This window comes from Aythya ferina, assembly GCF_964211825.1.
Source record: "Aythya ferina genome assembly, chromosome: 17".
Classification (NCBI taxonomy): domain Eukaryota; kingdom Metazoa; phylum Chordata; class Aves; order Anseriformes; family Anatidae; genus Aythya; species Aythya ferina.
The window spans coordinates 15,126,828-15,148,211 of record NC_140316.1 but is presented as its reverse complement, the minus strand read 5'-3'; the positions used below and the strand labels follow the sequence as shown (position 1 = coordinate 15,148,211).

Sequence of the window (21,384 nt, the reverse complement as noted above, 5' to 3'; positions counted from 1 at the left end):
GACTTAATTGTGCTGCAGCGTCTAAAAATACATCTCTGTCAGCCTTTTGATTGGTAGACAATTTACAGTGACATAAAAACCTCCGGGTGCCTCGCTGCTCCTCCACGCGCCTCGGATGCCTCTGCCCCCCGGCCGTGTGCTCGCCCCCTGCATGTGGGTCTGGGGTCCCCCCTCCAGCGCCTGGTGCGTGCCCTCGGTGCTGTGAGGGGCTGGGGGGGCTGCGGCACAGGCTCTGGGGGGGCTGTCCCGGCTCCAGGCTCCAGCTCACGGGACGGTGCCTGGGGTCCAGGCAGCTCCAGGCAGCGGCAGTGTCCAGGGGTGGTGGCTGCCTGCGGTGATGTATGGCCCCAGGTTGAACCTCCCCCTGATTTATGGGGTGCTGCGGCACGGAGCAGCTCCCAAACAGCATTAGTTAACTTTTATTTGCATTTAATAATAATTCACTTTCCCTTAGCTCGTTGCAAATTATCACAATCAGGCTGAAGATGAGATTGGATTTCATCAGCGCCGGTTTCCCACTCCTAGACTGGAGAAATCATCTGCATGGAAATGGAGGGCTGGGGTGACAGGGGAGGACGCCCATCACTCAGCCACTGTGCGGGTCCCTTCCGAGCAGCACAAGCAGGGGCTGCGTGAGCTGGGGACCCCCATGGGGCTATCGAGGGGCTCGGGAGGCAAAGTGAGTGCTGGGTGCAGGGGAAGGAGCATCCCTCGGCAGCTGCAGGAGGGGTTGACGCAGCAAGGGGCCTGCCCGAGCGCTTGGCTGGGGGAGGAGAAGAGGAGATCAGATGGGGAAGCGTGGATTAGACGGGGTTGGGTTGGATTAGATTGGATTGGATTGGATTGGATTGCACAGCACCGTGCTGCACAGTGACACCACACAGCACTGGATCTGCTCACACAGCACCGTGCAGGGGCTGGGGGAGCAGCCTGGAGGCGCAGCCTGTCAGCCGGGGGGCAGGGAAGCGTGCACCCTGCTGCAGCACTCTGCCTCCTGCAGATGAGCTGATCAGATGAGATCAATTAAGCTGAGTGAGTCTCAGGTATGAACATTAAAATACTATTAATTGGGAATGAGCTAAAAGTGGTTTTAATTGCTGCAAATCCCATTTGTCCTGGTCTAGAGGAGAATCAAGGCAACAGAAAACATCGGCATAATCAGGAGAGTTTTGCAAGGTCAGAAAAGCCTCAGCGGTGAAAAACAAAGTGTCCTGGGCTGCCATGGGGCCCAAAACAGCCCCGGCAGAGAGGCCTTCGTTGTGCACGTGCACACACGGGCACGAAGCCCTGCGTGGCCAGGGAAGGGCTCGTTTGGGTTATTTTACACCAGCCTGGTAGGGAAAAAATCTAACCCCAAGATTAACAATTTCAATAACAAACCAAGCAAAGTTAAGGGCATCTGAAAAATGTTTTTACAACCTTTGGTTAACCTGCAGTAACAGCTGTTTGAGTGTGTATAAATAAGACTATTCTGTGGAGGAGACAGGAAAAATTGGTTTTATTTTAAAGGACACTGTTTGGCTCCTGCGGTGCAGTGGCATCTGAGGAAATATTGTGCGGTGGCTACTGCGCGTCATGTTTAATACTCAGAAATGCAGCCATGGAGAGCAATACATCTGCTGGCTCCTGACAGCTGGGAAGCTGGGGTGTATTTTAAAACCAGCTTCTCTCTCAGAAGGAACATTTTGAGAGGAACGCACGGGAAAAAAGCCTCCAGGACAGCCTGGGTGCTGGCCGGCCAGCCCTGGCCCCAGGGGGGTGCGCGGGTGGCGCTGGGGGAGCCGGGGGGGCCGCAGGGGTCCCTGCCACACACCCCTGCCCCGGGAGAGCCCCCAGCCACGGCCGCCTCCACCTGGTAAATACGTCCTCTGGAATAACAGCTATAAAACAGGAATAATCCCCTCTGCCCCTTTTGTTAGAAAAAATCATGGCCTGGATTGGAACCAGAGACGTGCTTTTCTCCACCTGAAAATAAAAGTGTCACGCCGCTTGCCACTTCAAATCCTGGCAGAACGGGCTCCGGAGTCCACTAAAGAGTGAGACTTTAAGCCTCGCCATTAAGAATTACAAGAGATCCAGCGGGCAGCGTGGAAATACAAGAAATACTACAATGCCAGTGCTAAAACCTAATGAGAAATGGAACAAGCTGAGACAGAAGCTTAACAAGAAATACTGGACAAGTCCCCCAAGAAAAACTACAGGCAGCGCTGGAGAAGAGCTGCCAGCCGGCTCCGCAGCCGTATTGATCAGGGCCTGAGAAATAAGAGGAGGCCTTTGGAAAGTAGATAAACTGGGAGATATACAGCAGGAGAGGTCCAGAACTGATGAAAACGGGCGAAAATGCAGCTTAAATCAAAGGGCAAATACACAGAAAGAGAAAAGGTAATAGGATTTGTGTTTATGGCTAAAGAGGAGAGTTGTGGGGAGGTGATCAGGCACGGTGGTAATTGAAAAGAAATGGAAAATGGAGTTCAGTATAAATATTTCCTTGGGAGAAAGTGGGCTGAAAACTTGAAATAAGCCATCATTAATACAGTTCCAGAAGGTGTCTGGGAAGAATATGCAGGGAGGTGAGAGCGAGGGGGTTGTGGGCAAGGGATGGGGAGCCAAAGAAAGGAGCCGAGGAGCAGCCCAGCTCCTACCTGCTGGTACTGCCTGGCTCTGGGCAGTTCTGGGGTCCGACCACGAAGGTCTCCTGTGGCTGTGTAAGATGCTGGGCTTCCCCCTTCTTGTCTGCTCAGAACCTGGTGGGAGTGCCCTCTGCTCCTGCCTGCAGTGTGCCTGCCCTTTCCTGTCCCCATCCCTGTCCCCATCCCCGTCCCCATCCCCGTCCCTCCTGTCCTGCAGTAAGGGGCTCTGATGCTGCAGCTCCCAGGGGCTGCCTGGAGCTGTGCCATGGGCAGGTGGGGTTGTGATGAGCTCGTGGGGCAGGGGTGGTGTGGGACAGGGATGGGGCAGGAGGTGGTGCACACCCCTCCGTGCACACAGGGGGACACTGCCAACCCGTGGTGCAGGGTGACACGAGCCTTGCAGACACAGGGCCCAGGGCTCAGGACCGGGCAGAGGGTGCCCATCGGGTTTGGAGGTGGCACGGTGCCGGCTGCTGCCTCCCTCCAGCTCTCCGACTCCTCTGCCATCAGGCAGGCGGCCGATCCACAAATTCTCAGCATCCTGCCTACTAAATCTCGCCTGTCTCCGACTTGCTGCAGGGCACGCTCACCAGCATGCAGAGCGAAGCTGCTGCTGCTGCGGGGATTTGCAGCCCCCTCACTCGCTCCATCGGCACTGGGCAGGGGTGGGTGCCGTGGGCAGGGGCAGCGTGGGGAAGGGGCAGTGTGAGGAAGGAGCAGCAGGCACATTGCCCGGCAGGCAGGGCAGGGTCCTGGGGGGATGCACCCCTCTGCTGGGGCAAGCTGGGGCTGGGGTCAGCTCCCCACATCCCCCCCACCTGCAGGGCTCTGGGTGCCCGGAGTCCCAGGCACGGCTGGGGGGGCTCAGGGTGACAGCTGCCCCCCACCTGTCCATCCTCAGGGGTGTCAGGATGGCCCCAGAGCCCCCCCAGCCACAGACCTGCTCATGAGGTGCGCGGTGTCCCCAGCGCCCCGCGCAGCCCCCGCAGCCGCCCGCTGCCTCCCACGGTTGCCATGGCAATGAGGCAGAAAGGGTCGGCCTCGCATCCCGCCATGCCCCGCGCCTGCATCCCTCCTCCGAGCATCCCTCCTCTGAGCATCCCTCCTCTGAGCATCCCTCCTCTGAGCATCCCTCCACACCGAGCATCCCTCCTCCGAGCATCCCTCCGCATGGGCATGGCCACGTGGCCGGCCCGCTGCAGAAATATTAATCAGAGCTAATTAGGAGGAAGCCGCCCCCACCCTGCGTGCCCAGTTTGGCAGCTGCTGGCACCGCGCCATCCCCAGCGGTGGCAGGACGTCGGGCTGGCCTCGAGCTCCTCCTCAACACCGCCAAAACCCTCGGCACTGCGCACCGCCAGCCGGCCGATGCATTTTCCACATCTAAAAAATGTAATTAAATGAAAGGTCGTTCTTATTTATTCTTTCATTACACGAGCCCCAAGCTATCAGACAGTCAAATTAATACTTGGGAGCATTTAATGAGGGGCGGGGGCTGGATGCAGGCTGCTCTCTGGTGGTGCAGGAGCTGCAGAGGTGCTGCTGGGGAGAGGTGGCTGCATGGCCCCGCTGAACAGGGCAGAGGTGCAGGAGGTGCCCAGGGCTTTCAGTGGCCACTGAAACAGTCCGAACGGCCACCCGAGTTGTGAAAGCACCTGCATGCACCCGAGGGGTGTCCCCAGCTGTGGCACTGAGGGGTGTCCCTGAGCAAGGAGTTTGGGGACACCCCCGGCAGCCCCATGGGCGGGTCGGGCGGTGGAGCTGCAGCCCGGCACGCTGCCCGCGGAGCAGTGCGATATTCACAGGGGAAGAATTTTTTTAATAGGGCCCCATGGAGACATCAGAGCAATTTTCAAGGAGGTTTGAAGCCACCAGGAAGCTTATTAGATCCGTTCTGCAGAGTTAATTTGATGTTGGTAATCAGTGAGCAAGTTAAGCAGTTAAGGAGGCAGTGGCTGCGAACAGTTCGGCTGCTCAGCCCGCTTGTAAGCAGCGGTTACTAATGAGTGCCTCATGAATATGAATGAGAGATGATTACAGTGTGGAAAGGGCAGTCAGCAAACCGTAAACTTAATTTTAATCTTTTTATTATCAAAGTCACGTTATTAATAATAGACTTTACATTAAGACCGGGCTTCATCAGCCAATTACCGCACTGCCCGGCACCCCGGCCCCACGCTGCGCCAGCACCGGGGCACCGGCCGCTTCCCTCAGCACCTGCCCACGGCCCCAACGGGGCTCACGGGGCCGTCGGGATGCACGGGGCACCCCTGGGGCTCCCAGTGCCCGAGGATGGGGTGCAGGTGACCTGCACTCAGCGCCCTCCCTGCAGCGCCCAGAGGTGCTCGCCAAGGGACCAGGCACCACAACAAGCTGTCCCCTCCCTTTGTAGCCAGCCAGGAGCATCCTGGTCACTGCCACCACACTGGCACACCACGGGTAACACAGCCCCTCACCCCCCATAAAAGGACGATCCTATTGTCCCAGTGTCTAATTAATTGTAATTATTTTCATATGACACCATCGATTCGGGCTGCTCCTGTAATGAGGCAGCAGTTCCGGTGTGAAATGCTGAAGCAAGGAATGTAGAACATGTTAAAAAATATTAATCTACAAATGAAAATGATTTTAATTGGATTCTGCCTTTGGGGTCGGGTCACTGTTACATTTTCAATCAGAGTTGTCCAGTCAGCAAAGCAGGCTGCACAGCCCCTTCAAATGGAAACGGCGAGTGGCTTGCAGAGGTTAATAGGAATGTTGGAAAATAAATAGGTTATTGATTGATAATAACAATAAGCTGACTCCAGTTCTACCTTGGTGACCTTCCCTCACCCAACTTAGAGAAAACTCAGTTAGCATCTAATTACGGAGCGCCTTACAATCCCACGTATTAATGAGAGCGTGCGGTGGCACAGGCCGGGAGCCCAGCCTGGATGGAGCAGGGATGTGGGGGGACACTGGGGGGACACCGCGGGACCCCGGCCCCAAGCCCTTCTGCTGCACGGAGCCGGCGCTACCCAGGGGCCGCTGATATTTCCTGGGTTGATAGGAATTGGGTTCTTGTCTAAATGGGCCTCTAACTTGTTAATAACCAGCCCGATCCATCACCAAGCATCGATTGCCTGGCCGGGTGACCAAGAGGCTTTTCTTCCCTGCGTAACCCTGCCAAAGGGGCACGAGTCCCCGCGGAGGTGGCCGCAGCTCTCCCAGCTGCTGTCAGCGCGGCTCCGTGCCCCCGGCTGCCGGGGGGCTCAGTGCGGGGGCTGCTGCCCGGCCCAGGCAGAGCCACCACCTCGCTCCGCATGGGTGGAGGAGAAATGCTGCTGGCTTTGCATGCACGCAGGTTTGTCGCCGATGTTTTAATTGCTTCAAGATGTGCCAGGGGTCTCCTGCCTGAAGCCTCGGCTCTATTCATTATTTCACACTCGGCTTTCGGCTCTGCTTGCTGTGAGATACGAAGCAGCCACAACCATCTGGAAAGCAAGCGGGCTCCTCTCGGCCGGCACGGCACCCACAGACAAGCACAAACACCCTGGGTGTAAATGCCCAGGCACTGATAACGTGCCCGAAGTGGTGTCTGTCCTCCTGCACCACCCAACTTTTAACATTTTCAGAATATGAACTCGGTGCAGAATTGGTTGTGAGAAGGGGAAGTGGCCAGAAATAAATTATGCCGGGGAGAAGCAGAGTTTGGGACTTCATGATTGTAATTAGTATTACTTCCACCTTCCTAATGAGGTTAGGTCAGAGGCTGCCTGCGCAGTTGCATTTCATTCTGCACCACGACACTCGGGCCAAACAACATCTCCCCCTGGCACCCCGCGAGGTGCTGGGGGCCGCATCCGTGTGATGCTGCGCTCTGGGACTGCAGGAAAAGCCTCACGGGGGTCCCTGCGATGTGTGCTGTGAGCTTACAGCCCCTGGGCCTCCTGCCTCAGCCAGACACCTCCCGAGCCTGGGGGCGACACATCCCTGTGAGCACAGCTCTTGGAGTGCACATAGGGAGGGGAAAAGAGGATATTTTATTTATTTATCTTTTAATGTCATTTTCGCAGACCTGGGACCAGAGACTCCAGACCCCTTCAGTCCCCCCGGTGCAGCTGGGACTTGCGGCAGAGCTGCAGGCACCGGGATGTTTCACAGCTCCCAACTCTGAGCCACATTCAGCCCAGCAGCTCCCCAAGGATGTGCAGCTCACAGCCACAGCGCCAGACCCTGGGCATCCGCAGGGACACCCGGGCAGCTCCAGGGACTCCTGGAAAGGTTGGGCAGGGCAGGAGAGGGCTGGGGAGGGGGGAACAGCCCAGGAGGCTGGGGAGTGGCGTGCCCAGCAGTGTCCTGCCTGCCTCCTCTGGTCCCTTGGCAGCTCCACAGCCAGCACCGGGGTACTTTGGGACATTGGGGGGCACTCGGGGCGCCCACAACCCCTACAGGCTGAGTCCACCCTCGTGGGAGCCCTCGGTGGCTCCTGGCTCACGGTGCCGGAGGAACCTGCGGTACCTGCAGACGCGAGCGAAATGCCACATATCAATTTCACAGAATCACTTTGCAATTTGATGCAAATGAACAACATTTCTCCTGCTTGTACACATTTTCTGTCAACACGTGTTTGAGAGACTTGCTGTGACATGTCAAAATGCTGCTTACCGGGGGGAAAATAAACACGGCGCTTTGGTTTGGCTGCTTCCCTCCCGCGCTGCCTGCAGGGGAAGGGACGCACGGGGCTGGTCTGCACCCACAGCACCCAGCCCCGAGCCCCGGGGCAGCAGCACCCTGCCAGGAGGGGCCAGGAAAGCTCCTGGTCCTGCTCGCTGTGCCTGGCGTGTCCGAGCGGGAGCCGTGCCCCGTGGGCACTGCACGAAGCGGCTCCTCCGTGGGCGCGGGGATGTCCCCATACAGTGTGCGCTGCTTCTCCCTGCGGGCTCCAGCAGCTGCCCCACAGCTGGTGCCCCACACCAAGTGTCCCACACCAGGTGCCCCATAGCAGGTGTCCCCACACCATGTGTCCCACACCGTGTGCCCCGCACCGGGTGTCCCCGTGCGCCCCCCCGCAGCTCCCGGCTCGGGGCTGGGCGCACCCCCAAGACCCCGCCGAGCCCCGGCCGCGCTCAGCCCCTGGGTGCCCCCCCCGCTGCCCGGCACGGCCGGGGGGCTGCGGGCTGGGTGCGGGCTGGGTGCGGGCTGGGTGCGGGCTGGGTGCGGGCTGGGTGCGTGCTCCCCGCGCTGGGTTCGCTGGAGCGCGAGCTCCACCTGCTGCCGCCCGCATCCCGCATCCCGCACCCCCGGGTGGGCTGTCCCTGGGCAGGCTCCCCCCGAAACCCGGCTCCCCCCGCACCTCCTGCGGCCCCCTCGGCTCCAAAAGCCGCGAGCCGGGCTCCGGGGGGGGCACCTGGAGCAGGGCTCGGGGCTGCGCCCGCTGCCAGCTCCTGCAGCGCACCCGACACGGGGCTGCTGGGGGGTGCTGGGGGGGTGCTGGGTGTGCACTGGGTGTGCTGGGGGTGTGCTGGGCTTGCTGGGGCTGTGTTGGGCTTGCTGGGGGTGTGCTGGGGGTGCAGGAGATGTGCTGGGGGTGCTGGGTGTCTCTTTGCTCCAGGTCCATCCTCTGTCGGTGCTGGGGGAGGTGACACCCTCTCATGCCCTGCCCCATTAACTGTGGGACAAAGCCTCTGTCCTGGGACACCCCCCAGTGCCCCCCAGGCATGCCCATCAGCCCAGCACCCCTTTTGCTCCCCATGGGGTGAGGGAGTCGCTGAGCACCCCTGGCCTGCAGCTGCAGCAGCGGGGGGCTGGTGCCTGCACCCCCTGCCCAGGACCCCCAGGGGAGGGGCGGGAGGCAGAACATCCCCCCCCTGGCATCCCCAGTCCCCCCCGCCCCACAAAGACACCACACACGAGGTGTTTGCACACTTGCCATGTTCACAGCAGACATTACAGGCAGTAAGGACATCCTCGGCCCCTCAGCCCTGACCCCGGAGCGCCCTTGCCCCATGCCAGCACCAAGAGCCGCGGCGCTGCAGGACCGTGGGGGACCCTGCGGCACCGAGGGGGGGTCTCAGGGACGTGTCCTGCCCCAGAACCCGGTGTCCCAGCCCCGGTGCTCTCCCACCCATGGGCCCTGCGAGGCACTGGGCACACCACAGCCCGGGCAGGAGGGAGGTGATGCGGGTGGGTGAGGATCTCACACCCCGAGGCGAGGGGCAGCCCGCGGCCGGTGCGCTCTGGGCAGGCTGGGGCACCCCAGGACCCCTGCCCCATCCCTGCTGGGACCCCCTCTTGGTCACCACCCTTCTTCAGGAGGGTCTCAAACAGGGTTGGACGGACAGACAGACGGACAGACAGACTTCTCCCAGCTGGGACAGGGGCTCCTGAGGGGACAGGGCAGAGCAAAGGAGCTGCGGGCTGCTCTGTGACACCCCTGTCACCCACTGCCCTCCTCTGCTCAGGGGGTGGCCATGCAGGGGAGCAGCCCCCCAGTGGGCACCAGCAGCCCCGTCCCCTCGGGGGGGGCACGGTGGGCACTGGCTGCCCCTGTGGGTGTCCTCGGGGCCGTGCGGGTGGCGCAGCCTTTGGTCACCCACCCGGGAGGGTCCCTGGGCAGGGGTTGGGCTGGAGGGCTCTGGGAACCTGCTGGGGACCCCTGCCCTGTGCCAGACCCCGCTCCTCCTCCTGCCCTCCTCTGCCCCCTGCTCCTTCCCCATCCCCGCTCCTCTGCTCCAGCTGCGGAGCCGACTCCTGAACCCCTCAGCACCACCCCCGGGTCCGGGAGGGGCAGGCACCCTCTTCAACTCAACACATCGGCATCAGCCCAAAAATTCCTCCTGGCCCCAGTGTCGCTGAGGAGGGGAGGGGCGCGGTTAGTGGGTTAATGGGGAGGCCGGCAGCCGCCTGCCCGAGGGTGCTTTGGCCACAAATTGCACACCTGAGAGGCTGGGGCTACCTCTGAAGGTCACCAGCACCGGGTCAGTGAGCACAAGCAAAAACCATTGAGGACGGAGAAAGGGAGCAGCTGCAGCTGGGTGCTGGCCCCTGCTGAGCGCATCCCCTCGGCCCAGCGCCGTGCCCCTGGTGTCCTGCAGGGCTGTGTCCTGCTGCACGGCGCTACCCCGCGTGCCCACCCAGGGGGGTCCTCAAGCCTCCACCTCAGCAGGACCCGTGCTCATTCAGGAGTTTTACCTAATTACGGACCTATGGAAGCAAAGCGAGGGCTGCCGACCAGCCCCAGCATTAGCAGTACCCTCACCCTGCCAGGTGGATAGCAGAGTGCCTCTGGCTGGCACTCCCTGTCCCTGTCCTGTCCCTGTCCTGTCCCTGTCCCTGTCCTGTCCCTGTCCCCATCCCCGTCCCTGTCCCTGTCCCTGCCTGTCCCCTGGCCATGTCAGTGGCTGGGAGGATGCTCCAAGCACCAACCCGTGGCCAGCCCCGGCCCCGGCGCCTCGTGTTAGTTAGGACCAGCTGCTGGCAACAGCTTCCCGCATGCAGCAAGGCAGGAGGCAAACTGTGGAGAGACAAAGGGGGTGAAGAGAGCTGGGGAGCACCCGCACCCGCTGCAGCGATGCAGGGCGGCAGCACGGGGCCGTTCCCGTGACAGCTGAACTGGTGCTGGGGGACTCGTGGCAATGGTGCTGCTGGGGGGGGTCTCTGCAAACTGGGTTTGCTGCACTTCTATGGCCACTGCCAATTGTTAACAGCTTTGGCGTTTTTCTATTTGCACTCGACATCTTTTCTTCGTTTAACCAAGTGGTTTTCTCAGAAGACAGAAGGCCAATGGGGAAATTTGGGAAGCCCCACAGCCCGAGCACTGTCCTCCAGGAGGCACCGGGGCAGCAGCGCTGCTCGGCAGCACCGGCGGCCACGAGTCCCCTGGGCAGGCAGGAGGCCGCTGTTCATTTGCCAAGATGAACAGCACCAGAGTTAAAGTGCAAAGAACAGTTGTTAGTAGCAGTAGGGAACAAGAACGGCAGGGTTAGTGCAGGCGGTTAGTAAGAGAAGCGTGGCATTGCCGGTCCTACTTAGAGAGCACACAAACTGGAAGAGAAACGAAGAGAAAAGCAGCGACAATTAGTTTGTTTAATCCAGTTCAGGAATGTGTTAGTGACAGAGAGATCCACTGGCTTAAAAAGGAACTGAAAAGCTTCTGCTGATAAAACCATTTTGGGCTGCCAGTCAGCAGCAGAACCCCCACGGGGCCCTGGGCATCGCCACCCCCCTGCGGCAGCGAGCGGCCCCTGCGGGGGGCTGCCTGCGGGCACCCTGCACTGCCCACCCTGCACTGCCCTGGGCTACCCTGCGCTGCCCACCCTGTGCTGCCCACCCTGGGCTGCCCACCCTGTATTGCTCTGTGCTGCCCTGCTCTGCCCTGTGCTGCCCACCGGGGTGCCACGCTGCCCAGCCCTGCGTTCCCACAGCCGTGCCGTGCCGCAGCACCCCGCAGCACCCCGCAGCACCCCGTACTTACCCAGCTTTTCCGTTCCCCTTTAAGGACAGCGCGGGCTGCCCGTGGTTAGTGGGAGGCGAGACAGGAGCGGTTAGTAGGGCATGCGCCGGGGCTGGTTAGTGGGTTAGTCACCGCGAGGGGCCGGGGGCCCTGGTTAGTGCGTTACCGACGCAGCAGGGCGCACGCATGCACAGCCGGGCCCGCTCAGTCCCCCATGGCCACGCAGTGCCCTGCGGGGTGACAGCGTCCTAGAGCAGGAGGCGTTTTGGGGCTTTGCCACCGGATCGAGGTTTGGGAGGGTGTCAGTGGGCGTTTCGGTCTGCGTGATGGAACCTTCCTGAACGAAGCGCTCTGCGGGACCTGCCGCTACCGCCCGACCCCCCCGAGCAGCGCTGCCCTGCGAGCCGTGCTGCCCGGCCCTGGCACCAGCAAGGATGAGATGGGCTCTGAGAAGGAGGCAGCCCCGGCAGTGCTGGGCCTGTGCCTCAGCATCGTGAGGCTCTGAGGGCAGGGCGCTGAGGCAGAGGATGGGGATGGGCGAAGTGCCCAACCTGTGCCTGCTGCCCGGGCGGGGGCAGCTCAAGGGCAGGGCTTCTGCAGAGGCATCCGCTGGGGTCTGCAGCGAGCCCACCAGCCCACGGAGGGAGGAGGAGGAGGGCTGGCAGAGAAAACCATGACTGGGGTGGGGGCAATGTGCCCTGGCACCGCGTCCCCTCCCCGTCAGAGGCTGCCTCTCATTGGGGCCGGGTGCTGAGCCCGTGCTGAGCAGTGAGACAAGGCTGGGCAGGGGCTCCCAGGCACCCTCTGCCCATTGTCGCCTCCAGGTGCCCTCATCCCACAGGGGCCGTGTGCCCCCTCGGGCCCTTCAGCAGCACGAATGCTGCAGCCGCACACGGGACATGCCTGGTGCTGCCATCCCCGCACGGCCCCACGAGGGATGCGCTGAGCCCTGCTCCCCTCGGGGCTCCGGGCTGGTCCAGAAACCTGGCGTTTCCCCAAAATGCCCCCGGCGCAGAGCCAGGGTCTCACCAGGACAAGGCAGCAGTGGTGCGGGGCACTTGCCGAAAGCAGCAGGGCTTTGCCGACAGGCAGAGGGATGGGGCAGGGCTGGTGGGGCTGGCGGGGGGCCCTTCTGGCTCTGGCCATCGTGTCCTCCTGGCGGGCCGAGCCAGCTCCTCGCCCGTCCCCTTCCCCTTCCCCTGTTACGCTCAGGGAGGGGGGCGGCTCTCATCCTGCCCATGCCCTCCCCGTTGCCCTGCACCAGCCCCAGCACCTGGCAGGAGGCAGCCCCGCGTCCTCAGCCACCGCCACCGCCGTCTCCTCGGCTGTGTCCCCGCGGTGGCCGGGCTGTCACGGGGTGGCTGTGCGGGGTGGGACAGCTCCGGGGCCGGGCAGCTGCGGGGTCCCCGTGCTGGCAGCGCTGGCAGCTCCCTGTGCCCCAGCTCCCTCGGGCAGGGTCAGCCCGGCCGGGCAGGAGCTGGGGCAGCGCCCCGGGGCTGGCGGTGCTGGGGGAGCAGAGATGCTGTTAGAGCCCTGGCAGCGCAGCATCCACCCCCTCCCCACCATCGGGCACCCCTCGGAGGTGCAGCCCCCCCCCCATAGAGGCAGCCCCAGGACGGGGTGAACCCACGGACCAAGCCCAGGGGAACGGTGAGGGTTTTGCTCGGGGTGTGCAGGGAGTGCAGGGGCGCACTGCGGCTGCACTGACCCGTCCCAAATCTCGGGGTGTGGGCGAGCACGGGGCTGCCACGGCCGGGCAGGACCGAGGAACATCCACAATCCCCCCCCCCCCCGGGGGTCCTACCTGTCGTCAGCGGCTACGCGAGCGCCGTGCAATGTCCCCTTGTCCTGCCTGGCTGCTCCGCCGCGGAGGCTGCGCAGGGGACTGTGTGTGAACAGACCTCAGTCAGTCAATAGCAGCTGCAAAAGAAAGCAACCAACGCAGCAAGAGAGCAAGGCGCAGCACCGGCGGGGGCACCTGGGCGTCCAGGCACAGCACCCGGGTTCACGGGCACGAAGCCCCCCTGGCGGCAGGGGGGGGCCGGGGGCCACAAACTGCAGCACGGCAGGAGCGGGGAGGCAGCGGGCGCTGAGCGCGGTGGGCACGCTGCCACCACCTCCCCCTGCCCGCAGCAGGACCCCCGAACCCCGCTCCCTGCGGTCCCCACCCCGGCCCCAATGCCCCCCCGTCTGCTGTGCCCACCATAGGAGTGCAGGGGGGGGGGTCCTGCGGGTTGGGGCTGCCGCAGGGTTCGGTTTGGGGGCGCCCCCCTGCCCCCAGGGCGAGGTGTGCCGCGCACAAAGGGCGGCGGAACAATAGCGGGAGAAAATGGCTCCCCAAAAGCAGGCAGCACCAAGGGCTAACGCTGCAGGGGGAGGGCTGCTGGCCCCAGCCCCTCCTCTAGAGCCCCTACCTAAAATCACCGGGCTGGGGAGAAAATGGTGGGTCCTAGACAAAGAAGTAACCCATCATTTTGGCTAACTTCCTTCCGGGAGCACGGAAAATTAGGCAAGAATCCATTTACCTGGCTCGAGCCCTATTCTTGATGAGGTTTCTGGAAAAAAAAAAATAAAAAAATACAAACAGGCGGTGCCGCAGTTAACAGGGGTGGTACCGGGGGTGCTGGGGAGGGGGCTGCTGCCACCCTGGCAAAGGGGAGGGGGGGGGGGGGGGGACAGCAGCACCCCCGGCCCCGCAGCGCTGCTGAGAACTTGGCGGCTGCTGCAGGGCCTGGGGAGGATTCACAGCCGGGGGGGGAAGGATTTCTGGGGGAGGATTTCTGGATTGCTGTGGGACTTGCAGCATTGCTCCTCGGGAGCGGTGCCGCAGCAGCTGCCCGGCTGTGGGTGCATGGGGGCATCGCACCCCAGGGGGGGGGCTCCCAGGGCTGCCCCCCCCCAGGCACACGGCAGCGCCCGGCGAGCGGCCGGGTTTCCATCCAGCAGAGCGCAGAAACACCAGGGTGGCTTTACCTGATTTCCAGGCGGTGGCCGGGCTCGGGGACGGGCAGGCTCCGCTCGCTCGTGGCCGCCGCACGGCTCCTTTGTGCTGGAGCCTTCCAGAGAGGATCCCCGAGCGAGACATCGCGGGGATAACTCCTCCCCCCGCAGCCCCCGCCGCCGCCGCGGCCCTACCTACGGCGCAGGAGGATGCTGCAGCTCCCACCCAATTTTCATGCTGGAAACGTGGCCGAGTCACCTTCACCCGCACCGTGGCCACCGGTGATTTGGGCGTGGGACAAGGTGGCCCTGTAGAGTGGGGGGGGGGGGCGTGGAGCCCCCCAGATTGTGCCTGGCAGGAGGGGGCTGCTGGAGAGGCACCCCCAGAGTCCTGCCCTTTGCACTGTGGGTCTGGAGCACGGGCAGGTTTGGCTCTGCCCAAAGCCACCCGGAGCCCCCAGAGCCAGCTGCAGCCCCTGGTCCCTCTCATTGTTGTCCCGGGTCCCTGGGGGTCCCTGGGGGCCCAGCAGCACAGGGCTGGTCCCAGCAGCAGCTGCTGGCCCTGCTCCCAGCTGTGCTGCCCCCAGACGTGGCATTGTCCCCACCGTCCCCAATGCGCATGGGACGGGCACCAGCTCCTGCAAGCGACAGCCCCAGATGTCCTGGGGCAGCCGCAGGGTTTCCCTCAGCCCGTCCCAAGCTGTCTGGTCTTCCTCCATTCTGTCCTTTTAATTGTTGTGCCCTGTGAGGAGAATTCTGTCCCCAGGAAGCATTGTCTCCGAGGGTGGTCTTTCTTTTGCAAATGTCAGGAATGGGACATTTTAATCACACCAAACCTTTTTTTTTTTTTTTTTTTTTTTTTTTTTTTTTTCTGCAGAGTGCTTCTGAAATGAGAAACATTTCCAAACCAGCTTTTTCCTGCCACACTTCCAGCTCCAGCTGGCCACCATTTTCCTGCTTGCCAGAGCAGGGGTTCAGCAGCAGCGGCTGGGAGGAGCAGCGGGGGCTGCGCTGCTGGGGGGCGCAGGGGGGTGTACGTGGGGGTGGGGTGCGTGGGGGTGTGCAGGGGTGTGGGGGTGTGCGTGGGTGCAGGATGGGTGCACAGCGTGCTGCTGGGGCCTGCCAGACCCCGCGGACCTTCCTGCCCAGGCTCAGTGGTAGCCGCAGTGTCCTCCTCCGCCTTGGTGGGGCCGAGGGACGCTCACTGCACCCCACTGCTGCGGGAGCTGGGCAGGGGCCTCGCCTGCCTGTGACAGGGACAGGCGGGTGGCTGTGCCACGGCAGGACAGACTGACAGACCCCCGTCCGTCCCTGCCCCTGCAGCGCCTGCCCAGGCACATGGCACCACCGCAGCCGCACGCCCGCGGTGACATGGGGATGGAGCCACTCGCCGCTGTGCCACCCGCACGCCTCCCCCAAGTGCGAGCGCACCGCCTCGTACAACGGAGCTTTATTGAGCTTTGGTGCCGGCACCACGCCGGGCAGGCAGTGCCCAAGGGATGGGGACAGGGCCGGGGCCGGGTGTCCGCGGTGCGGGCGGTCACTGCTGGACCCTGCGGATGGACTGCACCTGGCCCGTCTGCGCGTGGGAGCCCCACTCCCGCACGTGCTTGTACTCGCCGGCGCCGCTGTCGCTCTCCAGCAGGTACTGGAAGCCGCGGTACCCCGGGTACTGCGAGCAGACCCACCTGGAGCAGAAGGCAGCGCGTCTCAGGGCTGGGGGCACCGCGACGGGGCCGGAGACGCCCGGTGCCGCGGGTCCCGCTGCCCCCGCTACTCACGCGCCGGAGCAGACGAGGAAGGAGCCGACGGCGCTGCTGCCCCAGCCCAGGGCGGGCAGCGAGGGGCAGTCGTCGCTCAGCTCCCCCCTCCTGCCCTGGAAGTTCTCGTGCTCGAACAGCATCAGCCGGCTGCGCCGGTGGTCCTGCAGCGAGAGGGCACCGCGTGGGCACGGCCACCCCCTGCCCCCTGCCCTCTGCCCATCCAGGGCCATCGGGGGTCTGGCACAGCCCCACACCGGGCCCTACTCACGGCGCAGGCGATGGGGCGGAAGGAGCACATCCTGTCCACGCGGTAGGCGTTGCTGCCGCTCCACGCCTCCCAGCACGGGTACTCGCCGCACTCCAGCACGAACTGCTGCCCCTGGAAGCCGCAGTGCTCGAAGCCTGCCCAGCTGCCGGGGAGGTGGGGTGAGCGCCCCGCGGCACCCAGCGCCCCCAGCACCCAGCGCCCCCGGCAGCCCCCAGCGCTCCCCACAGGAGGCAGCCGCGTGGTTTGGGTGGCAGAAGGCACCCGGTGCCCCCGCCTGCCCCTGCAGCCCCCCGCCCCGCACTCACGCCCCGCTCTCGATCTTGAAGGAGCGGACGGTGCTGAAGCCGCGCTCCGGGGTGCTGTAGCAGTCGGCGGTGAACTCGTGCCTCTTGCCCTGGAAGAAGGGCTCGTCCCACACCACGATCTGGGGAGCACGGGCGGATCAGAGGCGCTGCAGGCGCAGGGGCCCCCAGCAGACGCTGCGCCCCCGTGCCCGGGTGTCCGCGGGGCTCAGCCCCTGCTCCTGCTCCTCCCCGGCCTCCCGCACCTTCCAGAGACCGGAGGCCGTCCTGCGGCGCTGGCTCATGGTGGTTCTGTGCAGGAGAAGAGGAGGCTGGTGCGGGGCTGCTGGCACACCGCTGCCCGGCCCCGGGGCCGCGCGCTGCCTCCTGCGCTTACCGGGGTGAGGAGCTGCGCACGGAGAGGTGGCGCGGGCGGCAGCCCTGGGGCAGGGTTTTTATAGCTTCAGACAGAGCCAGGCCGGGAGGGCATTACGGAAAGCCCTAACTCAGCACACGGCGGGAGGAGGGACCGGGAGGAACAAAGGCAGGGCTGCGGAGAGGCTGGAGAGTGGGGGCACCAGGGCTCCCAGTGACCCCAGACCTGTGGAGCTGGGCGATCAGGCTCTGCTGGGACCATGACCAGAGGTGTCCCTGCCTGTCTGCACCAGGGGCGTTTGGCATGTGCAGTGCAGGGAGGCAGGCCAAAACTGTGTGTGGAGGAGCTCGCTGTCCGTGGTGGGGCAGAGCAGCTCTCCCCAGGGGCCAGGGCAGCTCTGAGAGGCAGCAAATGCAACTTAAAATAGAAAGACGTCTAACAAACATGAAAATGAATGCAAATTGAAAGCCGAGAGCCACGAGAGCTGGCTGCCGTGAGGTCAGGGAGCTGCCCCTGGGGGTGCCGGGAGGTACGGGAGCACCGCGTGCACCCGGCCGTGCTGCCACAGGAACGGCGGGCGGCCGATAAAACTGCAGGGAGAGGAGAGATCGATGAATGCTTGGTGTTTTGGGAAGCATCCCTGATGGTGCAGCTGAGCCGCGTGGCTGCAAGTTAACGCTTCACCCCCGGGGGGAAGGAGGGGACGGCGGCCGGCAGCCCCTGCGCAGGGCTCCGCGCTCAGCGCGCCGCTCGGGGCATTGCTGCTGCCCGTGCTGAGTGCTGGCACGGCGGCAGGAGCACCAGGAGCCTTGGAGTCTTTGACAGAACAGGGAGGAGACAAGTGCCCGGGTGCTGCAGGGGCACCAGCACCGCTGCTCAGCACCCTCCCGGCACCCACCGCCCCTCCACCTGCCTTGCCGGGGGCTGGCACAGCACCGCAGCGCTGGAACCCAGCGTGGGACCTGGTGCCAGTGAGCTGTAGGAGTAGGAGCGGTAGGGAACCAGCACGGCACGTGCTGAATGTGCTGAAAACTCGCTAACAAGTGGGGCTGGCAGGCAGGGATGGCATGGGACAGCCAGCTGGAGCATCCTCAGAGGAGAAGGCTGTTTTTAGGGACTGAGATATTCAGAAAGTGTCGGCTTTGATTGCACATCTCCAGGGGAAAACCCTCAGGAACAACTCTTGAAGCATTTTGAAGGACTGAAGTCTGGCATCCTGGCATCCTCGGAGCAGAGCACTGGGGTGCTGGCTGGTATGGAGGGAAGTTTAAAGCGAGATCAGTGGAGTTCAGATGGGAAGTGAGGAAGCAGACGGGCTGACCCAGGGCAGGGTTAATGCAAAGCCAGGCTGGGGAACCTGCAGGCGCTGCCCCCAGGGCTGAGCTCTCCCTGTGCCAAAAGCCGGGGTCCAGACAGGGGGGGCTGGGAGCAATCCCCAGCTCTGCCCAGCTTGGTGCCAGCACCGGGCTGGGCTCCTGCCCCTGGCGGTGGGCACAGGGCAGCCGTGGGGCTGTTTTTGGGCCAGCCGTGGGGCACGGGGCTGGTGCTCCATGCCCAACCATGGCGCTGCTGGAGCCGGGTGCTGGAGCCGGGTGCCGGTGCGGGTCCGTGTGCGGGGGCTATATATGCCCTGCGCGGGCGCGCGGGTGCCAGCGTGCTGCAAAGTGGCACGGTCAGGCCTTCTGTTGTGCCGCGGGCACAAAGGAAAGTGCTGGGTTCAGCAGCTGGGCACGGGGCCGGGGAGAGGCTTCCAGCGCCGTGCGGGATGTGATGACGGGGCGGCCGCGCAGACACTGATGAGTTCGCACTTCCTTTGTGCGCCCGCCCGGGGCCTGCCCTTGCCAGGCTATAAAGTGGGGGCCCCGCTGCACCCCGAAACACAAGCCCGCTCACTCCAACAAGAAGCAGCAGCTGCCCAGGTAAGAGGACCAAGTGCCCGCGCTGCAGCACTCGCTCCAGCTGGTCCCGAGGGGGGGAGAGAGAAACACAGGGGCTCGTCCATGCCCAGCACCGTGCCACTGCTTGGGGCGCCCCGAGCTCGTCACAGAGCTCTGGCACCCCGCTGCCCTCTGTGGGGGCTGCTGGATAACCCTAAACCATGGTTTAGGGTTTAGGGTCATCGGGGTGCCCCCGAGAGGTCCACACACAAAGGGGGGTGCGTCCTGCCCGCCCCACGCACACCCGTGCGGGACAGCCCCAGTGCAGGATCAGGCCCTGGGGAGGGCAGGGAGTGGGAGTGGGGAGCTCGGGGCACCCCCGCACGGCGAGACCATGCTGGGAGCTCTCCTGGGCACAGAAGGGGAGCATGGTGAGTGCCACCTCCTGCTGCCCATGCAGGACCCGCTGCCTCTGCCTGGCCTGCCTGGGGAGCCCCCAGCTCCTCGCCCCATTGCTGTGCCCCTCCCCTCCCCAATGCCACCCCAACGCCACCGTCCCTGGGGCCAGGTGGGGTGTCCCACGGCCGTGCCCCCACTAACCTGCAGCTGGGGTCTCTGCCCCCAGACCTGAGCTGACCACCGCAATGTCTGAGACCACAAAAACCGCCGCTGCGGAGGACAAGGAGAAGGCACCGGCTCCATCCTCCGACCCCACACCCGTCACCAACAGCAAGGGCGAGGAGCCCGCCGCAGAAGCTTTCCGGGTAAGCCCCGCACATCCCCGCACAGCACCAAAATGCCGGGGTGCTGCTGGGGAGCTGCATCGGGGCTGGAAACGAGGGGCGAGCCGTGAGGGTGCCCCGTGACAGCTCCACGGTGCCAGGCACAGGGGGCACGGTGCAGGTACAGCCCCTGGCCCCACAGCTCCATCCCGGCCCGGCTGCACCCACTGCGGGGGCACCAGCACAGGGACCCCCGGCGTGGCCGCGGCACCCAGAGCAGGGAGCGGCTGTCGGGGGGGACCTCGGTGTGCTGGGACACGCGGCCCCGTGCCCTGCCCGAGCCCTTCCCTCTGCCCCCAGATCATCGTCTTCGAGCAGGAGAACTTCCAGGGCAGGCAGATGGAGTTCACCGCCGAGTGCCTGAACCTGGCCGACTGCGGCTTCGAGCGGGTGCGCAGCGTCATTGTCAGCTCCGGACCGTGAGTGACCCTGCCCCGGAGGGACCCGTGCCTGTGGGGACACCATGGCCCAGGGGTGCAGGGTGATGCGTGGGCATCTCCTGCAGCTGGGCACAGCACTTGACCCCCCCAGTGACAAGGGCGGTGGGCGCGGGGTTGGCTGCTGGGGCCGAGCAGCAATCGCTGTGCCCAGGGGTGTGTGAGCTCCTGACCCCCCATGGGCTGGGAGAAAGGCAGGCACAGGGCGGTGGGCTCGGTCCTGGCACCCACAGATATTTTGGGTGCTGGGAGCACAGCTCGGCCGCCCCGCGGGCTGGTGGAGCAGGAGAGGAGCCTGACCCCTCGCGCCGCCCTGCCCCTCTCCCCAGCTGGGTGGCCTACGAGCAAGCCAACATGCGCGGGGAGATGTTTGTCCTGGAGAAGGGCGAGTACCCTCGCTGGGACACCTGGTCCAGCAGCTACCGGAGCGACTGCTTCATGTCCATGCGTCCCATCAGGATGGTGAGTGGCCTGGGAAGGAGCTGGCTCCGGCTGGGGCTGGGGCTGTGTCCGTGCCACACGGTGCCCGGTCACTGTGAGCACCGGCCACCCAGCCCAGCGCCTCCTCGCTGTCCTCCCCAGGAGGCTGAGGACCACAAAATCTCCCTGTACGAGTCTGCTGACTTCAAGGGCAACAAGATGGACATCCAGGAGGACGACGTGCCCAGCCTCTGGGCTTACGGCTTCTGCGACCGCGTGGGCAGCGTGAAGGTGCCCAGTGGAACGTAAGCCGGGCTGCAGCTCCCCCAGCTCCCTGCGCTGCACCCGCACGGGCCCTGGGCAGCCGCTGGTGCTGGGCTGCTCCCTGCCCACCCATGGGTGCGGGGGGCTCCGCGTGCTGCCTCCTGGGTGCAGGGGGTGTCCCGCAGGCAGCGGGGCACAGCCGGGCAGCGGGGACCCCGGGCAGGGTTCCGTGGTGGGGACGTTTGTTGGTGGGTTCACAGCTCGGCAGCTGACACCCGTGTGCTCTCCCCGCAGCTGGGTCGGGTACCAGTACCCGGGGTACCGGGGCTACCAGTACCTCTTTGAGACCGGGGACTTCAGGCACTGGAACGAGTGGTGCGCCTTCCAGCCGCAGCTGCAGTCCATCCGCCGCGTCAGGGACATGCAGTGGGAGCAGAGGGGCGCCCGCCCCGGCCCCACCGCCCCCTCCGACTGAGCGCCCCCCACCCAAAACGGGCGGCCCCGGCCCCGCGGTGCTGAGCGGAGCCTGGCCCGGGGGCAATAAAGAGTGAGACGGTGCCGGTGGTGCTGCCAGCTGCGGGGGGGCGCTGGGAGATGGGTGCTGGGAGATGGGTGCTGCGTGATGGGTGCTGCAGGCAGGGTGCAGGGTGAGCAGTGCGGTGGGTGCCGGGTGCCGGGTGCCGCCCGCGCCCCCGCCCCGCACACGCCGTCCGTGCACGCCGTTTGCACGCGCACACGCGGGGCACAAGCGCCCCCCGGGGAGCACGGGCACGGCGCGGGGGGGGCGGGCGGCGGGGCCGGGCCGGCAGCCGGTACCGGTGCCCATACCCGTACCTGTGCCCGTGCCCATACCCATACCCGTACCCGTACCCGTTCCCGTGCCCGTTCCCGGTGCCGGTGCCCGCCCCGTGC

General features: G+C 64.5%; 2 protein-coding genes across 2 annotated transcripts; one reads left to right on the top strand and one right to left on the bottom strand.

Annotated features, from left to right (window-relative positions):
• Positions 1 to 15,544: 15,544 nt before the first annotated feature.
• On the bottom strand, positions 15,545 to 21,379 carry CRYBA4 (crystallin beta A4; the record flags this gene model as incomplete). Its single annotated transcript, XM_084491723.1, has 6 exons — positions 21,343 to 21,379; positions 16,583 to 16,628; positions 16,341 to 16,459; positions 16,036 to 16,177; positions 15,786 to 15,928; positions 15,545 to 15,692 (listed from the first exon to the last, which is right to left on the bottom strand). The coding sequence occupies exons 2-6, from the start codon at positions 16,619 to 16,621 to the stop codon at positions 15,545 to 15,547; spliced, it is 591 nt and encodes a 196-aa protein (XP_084347849.1). The 5' UTR covers positions 16,622 to 16,628; positions 21,343 to 21,379.
• Positions 18,519 to 21,011, top strand: CRYBB1 (crystallin beta B1). Its single transcript, XM_084491722.1, has 6 exons — positions 18,519 to 18,611; positions 19,195 to 19,333; positions 19,652 to 19,770; positions 20,118 to 20,250; positions 20,371 to 20,513; positions 20,767 to 21,011. Exons 2-6 carry the CDS (start codon positions 19,214 to 19,216, stop codon positions 20,945 to 20,947), a joined length of 696 nt encoding a protein of 231 aa, XP_084347848.1. The 5' UTR covers positions 18,519 to 18,611; positions 19,195 to 19,213; the 3' UTR covers positions 20,948 to 21,011.
• Positions 21,380 to 21,384: the final 5 nt, after the last annotated feature.

Bases quoted from the DNA above. Each gene is read 5' to 3' on its own strand.
- CRYBB1 (XM_084491722.1), top strand. From the start codon at position 19,214: ATGTCTGAGACCACAAAAACCGCCGCTGCGGAGGACAAGGAGAAGGCA. The intron at 19,334-19,651 runs GTAAGCCCCGCA...CTCTGCCCCCAG, and splicing joins CCGCCGCAGAAGCTTTCCGG to ATCATCGTCTTCGAGCAGGA. The intron at 20,514-20,766 runs GTAAGCCGGGCT...CTCTCCCCGCAG, and splicing joins GTGAAGGTGCCCAGTGGAAC to CTGGGTCGGGTACCAGTACC.